Genomic DNA, 12902 nt, shown 5'->3' on the forward strand with positions numbered 1-12902 from the left:
GACTGATCAGCTTTCCGCAGGGCATGTAAGACATATGTGTTTCGACAGACCTTTGAGCTTTGATATTGCTGTTTTTAAATTGTTTTAAATTGTTTTTAAATTGTGTTAGATTTTAGCCATTCTTGTAAGGCGCTCCGAGCCCCAGGGGAGTGGCCGCATAGAAGTTTGAATAATAAATAAATAAATAAATAAATAAATAAATAAAGTGCAGCCCTATTTCCTGCAAAATTGAGGGGCCTTTTGAGTCGAGGGACTGGCCTTGGATGCCAGTTCAGGAGCTAGCTGCCATTGGTGGCCCAATGGCTTGGTAAAGACCAGGGCTAGCCCTTAGTCATGGAGATTCAAAAGGGCAAAGGTGCTAAGAGCCTGTGGCGCTGGCTGCTAGAAGTAGGGCCCCGGGGCCCCGGATTGTAGCTGACAAAGATTTGGAGCTGGGTCTCTCTTGAGCATTGAGCTTCCCCCCATAATACTGGTTTGTGTGTTCATATTATAATGTCTTGAGATGTGGCAGACCTACAAAGGGGGGGGGGGGGTGCTTGGCACTTGGCATTCTTGAAGGCTTTGGCACTCATGTGCCTCTTGTCCTCCTGTTGCCCCCGTTCTGATTCCCTTCAGTGCCATTGATGCAACTTTATCCCTGAAAGAACCAAGGCATCCTCACACCCAGCTGTCCCGCATTGCCAAGGGTCTTTTCAAACCATTGTGATGGCGTATGGTGGCCGAAGAAGGGACCAGTGCCCTTAGGGAATATATCAGTCTCTTGCAGATGGGAGTAACATGGTACCTTTCATATTTTGTCAAGCTTACTGGCACCTTCTGTTCTCTTCTCTTTTCAGGTTCTGGACTGGACTGGAGTGAATGTACTACAGCTGCCACTTCTGCCTGAAAGGTAGGTGTTTTGTCACATCTCTTTCTGGATTGATGGGGAGGGACGGTGCCGGCTGATTCTCACCAAAATCAGAAAAGGGGGTGGGGAGAAAGATGACCCACTGTTGCAACATTCAGACCTCCCCTCCTCTTCTCTGTCTCTCCCCCCATCATGGTTGTGCTACATGTAACGGCAGAGCTACGTGTTTTTACACCCAAAAGTTTAGTGGCTTCATTTCGTAGAGAAAACCTGTATTCCAGAGCAGAGTGTCTATTGGCTGCTTATCCCTTGCCCTACCTGCTTTGATCCCTGCCACATTCCTCCACTTATTCACCACACACCCTCTTCTCCTGGTTTCAAACATACCTTTTTGTTTGAGGAAATGTCCTTCTGGGTTGTTAAGAGGGGGCAGAAGAGGAGGAAAGCCATCCCTCTATGACACCAGAAAGCTGTGCTTTCCCTCTACATCAGTGCTTCTCGACCTGGGGGTTGGGACCCCTGGAGGGGTCACTAGGGGGTGTAAGAAGGGTCACCAAAGACCATCAGAAAACACAATATTTTCTGTTTGTCATGGGGGCTCTGTGTGGGAAGTTTTACCCAAGTCTGTTGTAGGTGGGGTTCAGAATGCTCTTTGATTGGAGGTGAACTATAAATCCCAGCAACTACAACTCCCAAATGTCAAGCTCTAGTTTCTCCAAACAACACCAGTATTCACATTTGGGTATATTGAGTATTCATGCCAAATTTGGTCCAGATCCATCATTGTTTGAGTCCATAGTGCTCTTTAGATGTAGGTGAACTACAACTCCCAAACTTAAGGTCAATGCCCACCAAACCCTTTCAGTATTTTCTGTTGATCATGGGAGTTCTGTGTGCCAAGTTTGGTTCAATTCCATTGTTGGTGGAATTCAGAATGCTCTTTGATGGTAGGTGAACTATCAATCCCAGCAACTACAACTCTCAAATGACAACATCAACCCCCCCCCCCCCCCCGAACCCCACCAATATTCAAATCTGGGTGTATCAGGTATTTGTGCCAAATTTAGTCCAGTGAATGAAAATACATCCTGCATCTCGGATATTTACATTACGATTCATAACATTAGCAAAATTACAGTTATGAAGTAGCAACTAAAATAATGTTATAGTTGGGGGTCACAACAACATGAGGAACTGTATTGAAGGGTCGTGGCATTAGGAAGGTTGAGAAACACTGCTCTACTTGGTTCTACCATAAATGCTCCTCATAGGGAGGGAATATGGAAGCAGATAAACCCCATGCAGGTAATACTGGATCATTTTGCAGAGTGCAGAAGTGTCAACGCAGGAACTAATTGTCCAGATTAGGCTGGTGTTCTGTAGCCCCCCTGCTTTATTCAGGGAGTTTTATGCGATGGACCAGATGTTGTCGTTGTCAGACATTCATAACCCTTCTGAGCTTTCCTCTCCTGCTGCCTTCCCTTTTTGTTTCCACAAAAAAGGAGGGAAAGGTAAGTACTGTGCAGTGATTTTGAGAAGTCGTGCTTGGAGTCGGCTGTCTGCAAAGACTGTAAAAGCCAACTGATTTTACATTACAAGACGGGCCTGGCTTTAGACCTTCCTTCTCCCCTGGGAACCGCCATCCTTTGGGCTGGAGGGGAGTGTAAGTAAGGCCTCTCGGTCCCCTGAGAGGGAGAATCCGCCTTCCTCTCGCCTAGCCATGCTTCCTGGATCCTGACAAGGAAGTCAGAAAGAAAGGCTAGAAAACGGGCTTGGTCCAAAGTGACTATAATGTATTAATGGAGGTAGGTGTGTGTTCTGGGCTTAGGAGTGAGTTGTGAGTAAATATTTAGAGATAGGGAAGCCAACAAAAGAGATCTGGCCTAGGAGGGTAATTCCTGGCCTTTACGAATAGATGGAACCTTCAGTATGGGACCACGTCATTCCTTGCTTTTGTGTGGAAGCTGATGGGTGCAGATGGGCATCAAGGTGAGGCCTGAATGAAGCAGGCCATTTGCATTGGGTTCACCCAAGGGACCTTCACGTTTGTCAGCAAAAGTGGGATTAGCAGCATTTTTAGGTACAGGCAGTGAAGGAAATATTGGTGATTTGGCTGCCTGGGGTTGCAATATGTTGCCTTGGTGGGTCCCAACAAAGGTAATAATAATAATAATAATAATAATAATAATAATAATAATAAGGTGGTCAGTTGAAACATTCACACCTAGCTCCAGCAGAGAAGAGCTCTTTGCCCCACCCTAGTCATTCCACAGATATATAAACCCATTGTCCTAATTCCAACAGACCTCACTACCTCTGAGGATGCTTGCCATAGATGCAGGCGAAACGTCAGGAGAAAATGCCTGTAGAACATGGCCATATAGCCCAAAAACCACCCACAAGAACCTAGTGATTCCAGCCATGAAAGCCTTCGACAATACAATAATAGTAATAATAATAATAATGGAACTTGTGGTACTTGACTTTTATTTATTTTATTTATTTATTTAACTACTCCCAATTTGGCTCGGAGCGGTTTACAGAAACAGATTAAAACAATACAATTAGCTTTAAAAATGACCATAACAATAACAATAGGCAGCGAGAACAGGCATAGCCCGGGTTGTTCACCCATCAAAAGCTTGCCGGAAAAGAAAAGTTTTACAGGCTTTCCAAAAAGCAAGTAGGTCTCGGATGGTTCGAGTTTCGACCGGCAAGGCATTCCATAAATAAGGGGCTACGATCGAGAAGGCTCTCTGCCTAGTAGATGACAAATGATAGGTTCGGATGTTAGGGACTGCAGGGTTATCAGCCTGGAAGGGAAAGAGTTCAAACCCAGGATCAAAAGCCAGGCCTGTGGGAGATGCCTCTTGCACATGGCCAGTGTTTCCCTTCCTGACTTGCAGTGGGAGCCTTTCCTGCCAGAGAAGGAAGCCTCTTTCAAAATGGAACGGTGGCTTGACGCTTTGCTTCCGTGGTGGGAGTTGCTACAGCCGGGCCCTTTGTCCTCTTGAGCACTCCTTTCTCTTCTTTGTCTTCTGGCCAGCACACGTTAAAAAGGATAAATAAATAACCACCAGTCATCTCCATCTTCGTCATCTTCCCGTGTAGACGCTGCAGCATAGGACCCGCTGCTAGTCGTTCAGGGCATAGGGATTGTGATCAGGCCTTCACGCATTTGAGTGAAATGTCTGCACCGACTGCGTTTCTATTCAGAATGGCGGGAAAAGGATGTGTTCCCCGAGTGTCTCTGCCTCCAGTTCAGGGCTGGAAATGCTCAATGAAAAGCGTGTCTGTGATTCTTTTAAGGGCAGCCCATGGAGTCTGCCGTGCTATGAAACAAAAGACAGTCTCTCAATTCTTCTTTTTTTTCTTGAACAGTATTATTTATTTTTATTTACCATACTTATACCTTGCCCTTCTGACCCCGTAGGGGATTGAGGGTGGTGCACATATATAGGCAGCGATTTGATGCTATAAGAACATATATCAATCAAATAAACATATACATTAAAACAATCACTAAAAAACTCTAAAATTGCAACAACACAACAACAGAGAGGAAGCAGGCAGGGACATCTAATTACCTCTCAACAAAAGTTTGCTCCAGGCACAGTCAGCCCATTGTATGCTAATCAAGGTGGTCAGTTGAAACATTCACACCTAGCTCCAGCAGACAAGAGTCCTTTGTCTCACCCTGGTCATTCCACAGATATATAAACCCATTTTCCTATTTCCACCAGACCTCACTACCTCTAAGGATGCTTGCCATAGATGCAGGCGAAACGGCAGGAGAGAATGCCTCTAGACCATGGCCATATATCCTGAAAAAACCTACAACAACCCAATCATTAAAAGCATGTCAAACATTTAAAACCACTTATTTAAAATTGCACAATCCAATATCATAGTCTGTGGCCTTTATTCTGTGGAGTGTTGTGTGTGTGGCAACAAACAGTGCCTTCATTTGACATCATTTGACTTCATTTAGGTCAAATGACCACAAAGGAATTCCTCTGCACACCAAACCTTCTCCCTGCCAATTTTTGGTCCCACGTGAGGAAAATTGTGAGGAGATCAAGAAGGATGTCTTTGCCAAAAACACAGACGACTGCTCCCTATTGATATTGTTGTTGTGCACCTTCAAATAATTTTGAATTTATAGTGACCCTGTGGTGGGCCCATTGCAGGGTTTTCTTGGCAACCGTTGGCCGGAGTGGAGTGGTCTAAGGCTGAGAAAGTGTGGCTTGCCCAAGTCCACCCAGTGGGTTTCCATAGCTGAGCTGGGATTTGAACCCTGGCCTCAAAGTCGTGGTCTGATGCTCAAGCCTTGTGGCTCTGATGCTGATGCTGCTGCTTACCCCAAATGCCGCCTCCTCCTCTTCCTCCTCTGCGTCTCCAATGCATCCCTCCCTCACCTCCATCTTTGCTCTTCTCCCACTGCACCATCTCCTTGCAAAATATTCCACTTCCTTGCCTTCCTTCTAGGAAGTAGGGAATGGCAGGTGAGGCGCTTTCTAGGCACCTTCCTGCCTTCACCCACAAAGCAGATAAAGGGCAAAGCATCACCTCCTCACAATGACGCCCCAGCGAGGGTTGGCTAACAACAAAGGAAGGTCCATTTCCCATTCTCCTCTCCCTGGTCTTTGAGTCCCACCCCCTTTAAAATTTATTTTATTTTCTGGAGGAGAAAAACGACTCCTTTTTCTGTAAGAAAAAAAAATACATTATCATTGCCTTTAAACCATATTTCCATTCTTTCAAATTAATGGCCTTTAAAAAAAAAACAACAGCAAGATCTGACAATATTTTAATTAGGTTTGAATGAAAAAAAAAATGGAACAAGAATATGAATTCTGGATTTTGGGAGCAATTTCCCAGACAGTCCATTAGCCGCACAGCGAGATCTTTTCTCCCTTCGTTTTCTCCTTCTCTCAAATCCTCGTTGCTGTGGTATTGATTTTCCGCGCCGGGATGTAGTCCTTTAGACCCTTGTAGTTCTTTGAAAGTAGGCCCAGGCTGAAACGTAAGTGCCGGGCTGTCCAGGAGGAAAGGTGCTCATAATTATACTTTTCCTGATGAACCAACGTGGGAGGGGCGGGGGGGGGGGGTAGAGAAAGGCTCGGCTTGGGTCTTCTTGAGGAAGAGAGGAAGGACCTCGATGCATACAAAAGACAAGGCTGCTAAGTGCAGCGTGTGCGCAACAGGCAACAAGCGCACCTTCTTAGGGATATGCCATACCGATGGCCGAGATCTATTTCAGCCCCCGTAGTCCGATGGCAAAAGGGTCTGAATAGGTATGTTCAGTCATGATCCCTTCATGCACCTGAGTTGATCAATTGTGCCAGGTTGATTAATTCAAGCGCACACAATGCCGAGGGCCCAATGCCCAATCCATCACAGGAGAGCCAGAAGAACAAGCGGGGACTCTCTTTCTGGTGCAAGTTCTGCTTGCAGGAAGGCACCAGGCTCCTGCATGGCTAGAGGGTTCGGCTGAATGCCAGTCCCCTGCACCGCTAGCCCATGCGTGTATTTCCTGACCCTGGATTAGGAAGAGCATTGGCAGGGCCAGTGAGTCAGGGCCAACCAGAACTGCCCCTGCTTAGTGCAGAGTGGAGCCCCCCCCCCCTCCACACACACACAGGATACAGCTGAGCATGCCTTGTGCCCATGAGCACGGCTGGCTTTGACGGCCATGCTCACTGAAAAACGTACAACAACCCAGCGATTGCAGCCATGAAAGCCTTCGACGATACATTGACATGCTCACGATTTGCATGGGCTGCCTCTCTGCACCCAGGTGGCTCCAAATTGCAGCATAAAGCCTGGATTAATAATAATAATAATAATAATAATAATAATAATAAACCTTTATTTATACCCCGCTACCATCTCCCGGAGGACTTGGTGTGGCTTACAAGAGGCCGAGCCCAAATACATCAATAAAACAACACAACAATACAGACAATAAATAAACTCATAAGCAAAGCAATAAACAATAACAGTAACACCATGACGCATTAAAAACCTATGGCAGGGCCAAATGTAATAATTAAAAATTTTAAAATACTGGCATGACAAGGTGTCATATAACTAGGATAGGTATTTGGAGAGAAATGGAGCGAGCAGACAATCCTAGATCATTAGTAAAGTGCGATGAGGGACATGTTGCTTAGGGTTCCTTATTCTGGGAAGGCACAGTGGAACAACCACATTTTCAGGCTCCTCTTAAAGACTGCCAGAGTTGGGGCATGCCTAATGTCCTTGGGGAGCGAGTTCCAGAGTCAAGGGGCCACCACCGAGAAGGCCTTATCCTTTGTCCCCACCAATCGCGCTTGCGATGGAGGTGGGATCGTGAGCAGGGCCTCTCCAGATGAACGAAGCGATTGTGTGGGTTCGTACACAGAGATGCGGTCACGCAGGTAGAGCCACCTATCTATTTACCTGTCTGTTTATCTATCTATCTATCCAACTATCTATCCAACTATCTATCCAACTATCTATCTATCTATCTATCTATCTATCTATCTATCTATCTATCTGTTGGTCTGTCTCTAGAATAGCAAAAATGAGGCCAGGTCTCTCTCTAGAATAGAGAAGCTGAAGCCAGGATCCCAACCAACCTGAAGGGCCTGGCAGAACCAGAGGGAGTGTCCCAAGGGAGAAAGGGAAGGACCTTTGCTCCCCAAAGGAAGGCACCCTCCCAAATGACCAGTGGAAGGAAGGCCAAAGCAAGGAAGCCGCCACTCCTCTCTCTCTCTCTGCCTGAAAGGAAAGGTCCAATGCTGCCCAGGCCCCTTTGGCAGAGCTGGGCTGGAAGAAGAAGGTGAGTGCCAGGCACTCCCACACCTGTTTCCCCAAGTGCCCCCTTAGGATGGGGCTTTGTGAGGCTGGAAAGCAGGGAAGGAAGGAAGGAAGGAAGGAAGGAAGGAAGGAAGGAAGGAAGGAAGGAAGGGCAGGAAAGAAAGAAGGAAGGAAGGGCAGGAAAGAAGGAAGGAAGGAAAGAAGGAAGGAAGGAAGGGCCATTCCATGCTGAAGAGGCCTGTCCAGCAGGGCAAGGCAGGGCAGGGAAGGGAAGAAGGAAGGGAAGGGAAGGGAAGGGCAGGAAGGAAGGAAAGAAGGAAGGAAGGAAGGAAGGAAGGAAGGGCGGGCGGGCCATTCCTGGCTGAAGAGGCCTGTCCAGCTGAGGGGTCTTCTTGAGGACTCTGTTCCTGGGGTCTCTCTGGGTCCCAAGGCTGTCTGTCTGTCTTCTTGCCCGCACTCTTGCGTTGGGAAGGTCTTTTTTTGGGGGGGGGGTGACCCGGGAGAGTGTGTGATGGATTTCACCTTCCCATGAACACCTGGAGAAAAGGAGGAAACGAGGCAGGTCTATAACAGCAGGTCATGTTTGGCCCCAACCCAATGTGTGCAGCGCCCCCCTCTGCCTCCCACCCCCCACCCCCGCACGCCCTTTCACCCCTGTGCCCCTCCCCCATCCCCTTTTCTACCCAGAGGGCTTCCCCGGGTGCCTCCCAGATTGGGGGGCAATGCAAGGAAACGTGGGCAGGCGGCTCAAAGGCACCCGGGTTGGGGCGTGGGGTGGGGGGGGGTCTGGCTTGCAGGACGGCGGAGCAGGGCTTGGCCCGCTCTCCCCCAGGAAGGAGCCCGAGCAGGAGGAGGAGGAGGAGGAGGAAGAGGAAGAAGAAGGAGGAAGAAGAAGGAGAAGAAGAAGAAGAATGTGCGCCAGGGCGCTTTGCGGGCCAAGGCCGGCTTCGGGCGGCAAGAAGGCGGGGGCGGCGCCGCGCGTGGAAGAAGTCCGTGGGGGGGGGGGGTATGCTGGAGGAGCAAGGACCAGGTCTTCAGTAGGGAGGGGGGAGACAGGATGGAGCTGCATCTAACCCCCCCCCCCCCCGTCCTGAAAGGGAAAGGGAATCCGTCGGGGAGTTTGCCCGGTCTAGAGTTGAGCATCAGGCCTCCTCCTCCTCCTCCCCGTGGGGGGGCTCCTTGTTTCCTCTTTGCTTGCTTGCTTGTTTGTTGTGGCGATGCCAGGATGCGCCCCGAGTTGGGGTCTTTCCCTTGGCTTTTGCCCCTCTCCCCCCGTCCCAATGTGCTCCTTTTGTCTGGGAGGAGGGAGGGAGGGGGGCGGCTGGGAGTCTCTCTTCCCCCTGGCAGCCCCCTCCCCTCCCCATTCGCGGGGGTCTCGCGAGGGACGGGCCCTGCCTGGGATGTCATCTGTCAAAGGAGAGAGAGAGAAAGAGACAATAAAAGTGGGGGACGAGGGAAGGAGAGCGAGGGGGGCGGGAAGGAAGGAGGGAAGAAGGGAGGAGGAAGGAAGGAAGGAAGGAAGGAAGGAAGGAGGGAGGGAGGGAGGGAAGGAAGGAAGGAAGGAAGGAAGGAAGGAAGGAGGGAAGGAGGGAGAGAGGAGGAAGGAAGGAAGAAGGAAGGAAGGAGGGAGGGAGGGAGGGAGGAGGAAGGAAGGAAAGAAGGAAGGAAGGAAGGGGGGAGGGAGGGAGGGAGGGAGAGAGGAGGAATAAAGAAAGAAAGAAGGAGGGAGGGAAGGAAGGAAGGAAGGAATCGGGGAAAGGGAAGCCAAGGGAAGGGAGGGGGCAGGCGCGCGCGCACGCACACTCACAGCCCCCCCCCTCGCCCACTCGCCCGCCCCGTGTCCACCTGCCTTGGCCCTCCCTCCCTTCCCTCCCTCCCTCCGTGTTTTCTGGCCCGTCCGGCTCCATCGAGCAAAGGAAAGAGGGAAGGAAGGAAAGGAGGAAGGAGGCCGGCGGAGGACCCACTCCCCGGGAGAAAGAGAGGGAGAGGGAGGGAGGAAAGGAAGGAGGGAGGGAAGGAAGGAAGAGAGACCCTCCCGGCCGTCTGCCCCCCCCCCAAGGCCCCCAAGGCCCCTTCCTTCCTCCCTCGCTTCCTTTCCTTCCTGCTTCTTCTTCTCCTCCTTCCCGGGGATCCGGCGGGGCTGGGGGGGATGCGCCCCCCGCCGCGTCCCGCGCCATGTTCATCCCGCTGCCGGTGCCGCTGGTCTTCCGAAGGTCTCCCGTTGCCTCTGCCTCCGCCTCCGCCGCCGCCGAGAACAGCGAGGGATGGCGCCTCAAGCCCCCGCTGGCCCTCCGCTCGGCTCCCGGTAAGAGACAGAGAGAGAGAGAGGCCTGGAAGGGAAGCGGGGAGAAGAAGGGAGAAGGGAGAAAGAAGAGCGAGCCGGGAAGAAAGGAAGGAAGGGAGGAAGAAGAGAGAAAGGGAGCGGCGGGCCGGGCGCGCGGGCTTTTTATTCATGCGGTATTGATCCGGAGTGTCACTGCTCCGTATCGAACCTCCGGCGCCGGCTTCCTGCGGTCGATAGGCGGGCGGGCGGGCGGGCGAGGGTGGGCGGGGGGCGGGAAGGAAAGAAGCAAAGAAGGAAGGAAAGAAGGAGCCAAAGTGGAAAAGAGGGGCCCGGGGGGTGGGGGGGGGGGAGAGAAAGAGAGAGAGAGAGGAGGACCCCAACTTTACTTTCCTGAGAACCCTCCCCCCCCCCCAGCATGGCCCAGGGCTGCCCCCCCCCCCAGCACTCCAGGTTGTGGGGGTGTTGTTGTTCTTATGTGTTGACACCCACAAGGAGACTCCAAGCAGACCCAGCAAGAAGGGTCTGGCAGTGAGGGACACACGCACACGCACACACACAGACGTAGGCACCTGCCAGACTAGACTGGGACCCCCCCCCCCCCAATGACAAAGCTGGGAACCTTTCCCTCTGACTAGAAGGGCAAAGCAGGAGGCACAGGCCAAATAACAAAGCTGGGGACCCCCCCCCCCCTTTCCCTCTGACAGTTGTGACAGAGCCCCTTCCATCTATCCATCCAGACCCCCCCCCCCAACAGCTTGTGCCCCACTGACTAGAAGGGCAAAGCAGGAGGCACAGGCCAAATGACAAAGATGGGGAACCCGCCCCCCCACTTTCTCTCTGACTAGAAGGGCAAAGCAGGAGGCAGTTGTGACAGAGCCCCTTCCATCTATCAATCCAGCCCCCCCCCCCCCAACTGCTTGGGCCCCACTTCCTGGCTCTGTGGGCCTCACAGTGGGAGTGAGGGGGGCACACACACACACAGGCAGGCACATGCCAAACTAGACTGGGACACCCCCCCCCCCCATGACAAAGCTGGGGATCCCCCCCCTTTCCCTCTGACTAGAAGGGCAACGCAGGAGGCAGTTGTGACAGAGCCCCTTCCATCTATCCATCCAGTCCCCCCCCCCCAAACAGCTTGTGGGCCCCACAGTGGCAGTGAGGGGGACACACATACACACACACACACACAGAGGCAGGCACCTGCCAGACTAGACTGGGACGCCCCCCCTCCCAATGACAAAGCTGGGACCCCCCCCCCTTTCCCTCTGACTAGAAGGGCTAAAGCAGGAGGTACAGGCCCTCCTCAGGCCCCCTCCAGCAGTTATGACAGAGCCCCATCCATCCATCCATCCATCTATCCATCCATCCAGTCCCCCCACACAGTTTGTGCCCCGCTTCCTGGCTCTGTCACTCTCTTGACCCCCCAGTTGATTCCCTTCCCGAGCAGCTCTGTGTTTGCTTCCTCGCAGCCAGGCCAGGCGTGACCCCACCTTCACCCCTCGGCAGGGTTGGATGTCGCCCTTGAACTCTGGAGAACCCGGGCCTGGGCTCCTTGATGGGAGAGGATGGGCCTGGGGGGGGGGGAGGGGGGCAAAGGGGGTGTTTCAGGGCACAAAAGGCCTTCCTGAGTGACCTTGGGGTGAAGGAGGCTCCCCTCTCTCCTAAAACGAGGAGGAGAAGGCCTAGGCCTCTGGCTCCAGAGGAAGAGACCAGCCTGCCTGCTTGCCTGGCAAGGGCTCTCCCTCTTCCTCTTCCTCTTCCTTCCCTCTCAGGCCTCAAGCCTTCTGGAGGTTACCCAGGGTGGAGTGGCCCAAGAGAGGAAGCTTTGGCAGGGCTGGGATGGTGACCCCATACGGAAGAGGAGAGAAGAGGGAAGAGGCAGAGTGTGGCCGTGGTGTGTGGGGAGATGTGGCCTAGCCAAAGCGGCCCCTCTTCTCTTCCTCCTCCTCCTCCCTGCCCCCCTCCCCTCCACCCCCTCTCTGCTGCAGCCTCTGCCTCTGCTGCGCGCGGTGTGGAAATTGTATTGGTGTCAAGCCCGGTCCGTGCTAATGAACCCGGAGATCTGGGAAGCGAAGCTTGTTCAGAGGCAGAAATCGATTTTCCTGGCTGTAGTAACTGCCCCCACCTCCGCCCCCGCATAGCCTCCCCCTCCCCCTTCTCTCTCTCTCTCCCTCTTTCTTTCCCCCTCTTTCGCTTTCCTTCCCTGGCCAAAGAAGGCCCTCAGTCTGTGCAGACATGAGTGTACGTGTGGACATGAACCATGTTCACAAAGCCAGTTTGTGTGTGCAGGTGCACAAAAAGTTGTGGGCTGCCTCTCCGCGTGTCCCGTTGGCACCAAATGCTCCACTGTTGTATGAAAGAGAGAAGAAGCCAGTTCCAAGAGGCAAGCATTCCTATTTTCATGCTCACATGGGCAGTTTTAGGGCCGAACTGGCATTTTGCGGCTTTGGCTTCCCAGCACCCTATTCGTGCGTTGCGAGGTGTGTTTGCTCCTGGTATCTCATGCCTTTATGCGCCTTACAGACTGGGTATTGATTTAGACCGCTTTTCAGAGTGGCATCAAAACAAGGCCTCGACTCCTTCGTAGCAGCCTTATTCAGCATCCTGAATACTGTGTACGAACCCACACGAACTCTTCGTTCATCTGGAGAGTCCCTACTCACGATCCCACCTGCGTGGGGATGAGGGATAGGGCTTTCTCAGTGGTGGCCCCTCAACTCCGGAACTCTCTCCCTAAGGACATCAGGCAAGCCCCATCACTGGCAATTTTTAGGAGGAGCTTGAAAATGGGGTTGTTCCAGTGTGCCTTTCCAGAATAAGGAAACTCTAAGCATTATGTCCCCAATGCACGTTATCAGAGATTTAGGATATTTGCATACCCATCCCTCTCCAAAAGCCTTTTCACCTGATCATGCCCAGCACTTTTTAATTTTAAATTTTAATTATTACATTTGGCCCTTCCATAGA

The 12902-nt window shown here is 51.9% G+C and overlaps 1 protein-coding gene across 3 annotated transcripts in view; it reads left to right on the forward strand.

The window, feature by feature from the left end:
- Positions 1-12902, forward strand: part of LOC132780157 (POU domain, class 2, transcription factor 2-like) — an 86549-nt gene that overhangs the window by 31859 nt on the left and 41788 nt on the right. For 2 of the 3 annotated variants that reach the window (XM_067461181.1, XM_067461184.1), the window contains exon 1: positions 9771-9956. In XM_067461181.1, coding sequence (XP_067317282.1) covers positions 9827-9956 — 130 coding nt within the window. In that variant the 5' untranslated portion in view covers positions 9771-9826. Of the gene's footprint in view, positions 1-836; positions 890-9770; positions 9957-12902 lie in introns of those variants that run through there. The other variant, XM_067461182.1, reaches the window with a different exon arrangement.

The sequence above is a fragment of the Anolis sagrei genome, chromosome X (assembly GCF_037176765.1).
Source record: "Anolis sagrei isolate rAnoSag1 chromosome X, rAnoSag1.mat, whole genome shotgun sequence".
Classification (NCBI taxonomy): domain Eukaryota; kingdom Metazoa; phylum Chordata; class Lepidosauria; order Squamata; family Dactyloidae; genus Anolis; species Anolis sagrei.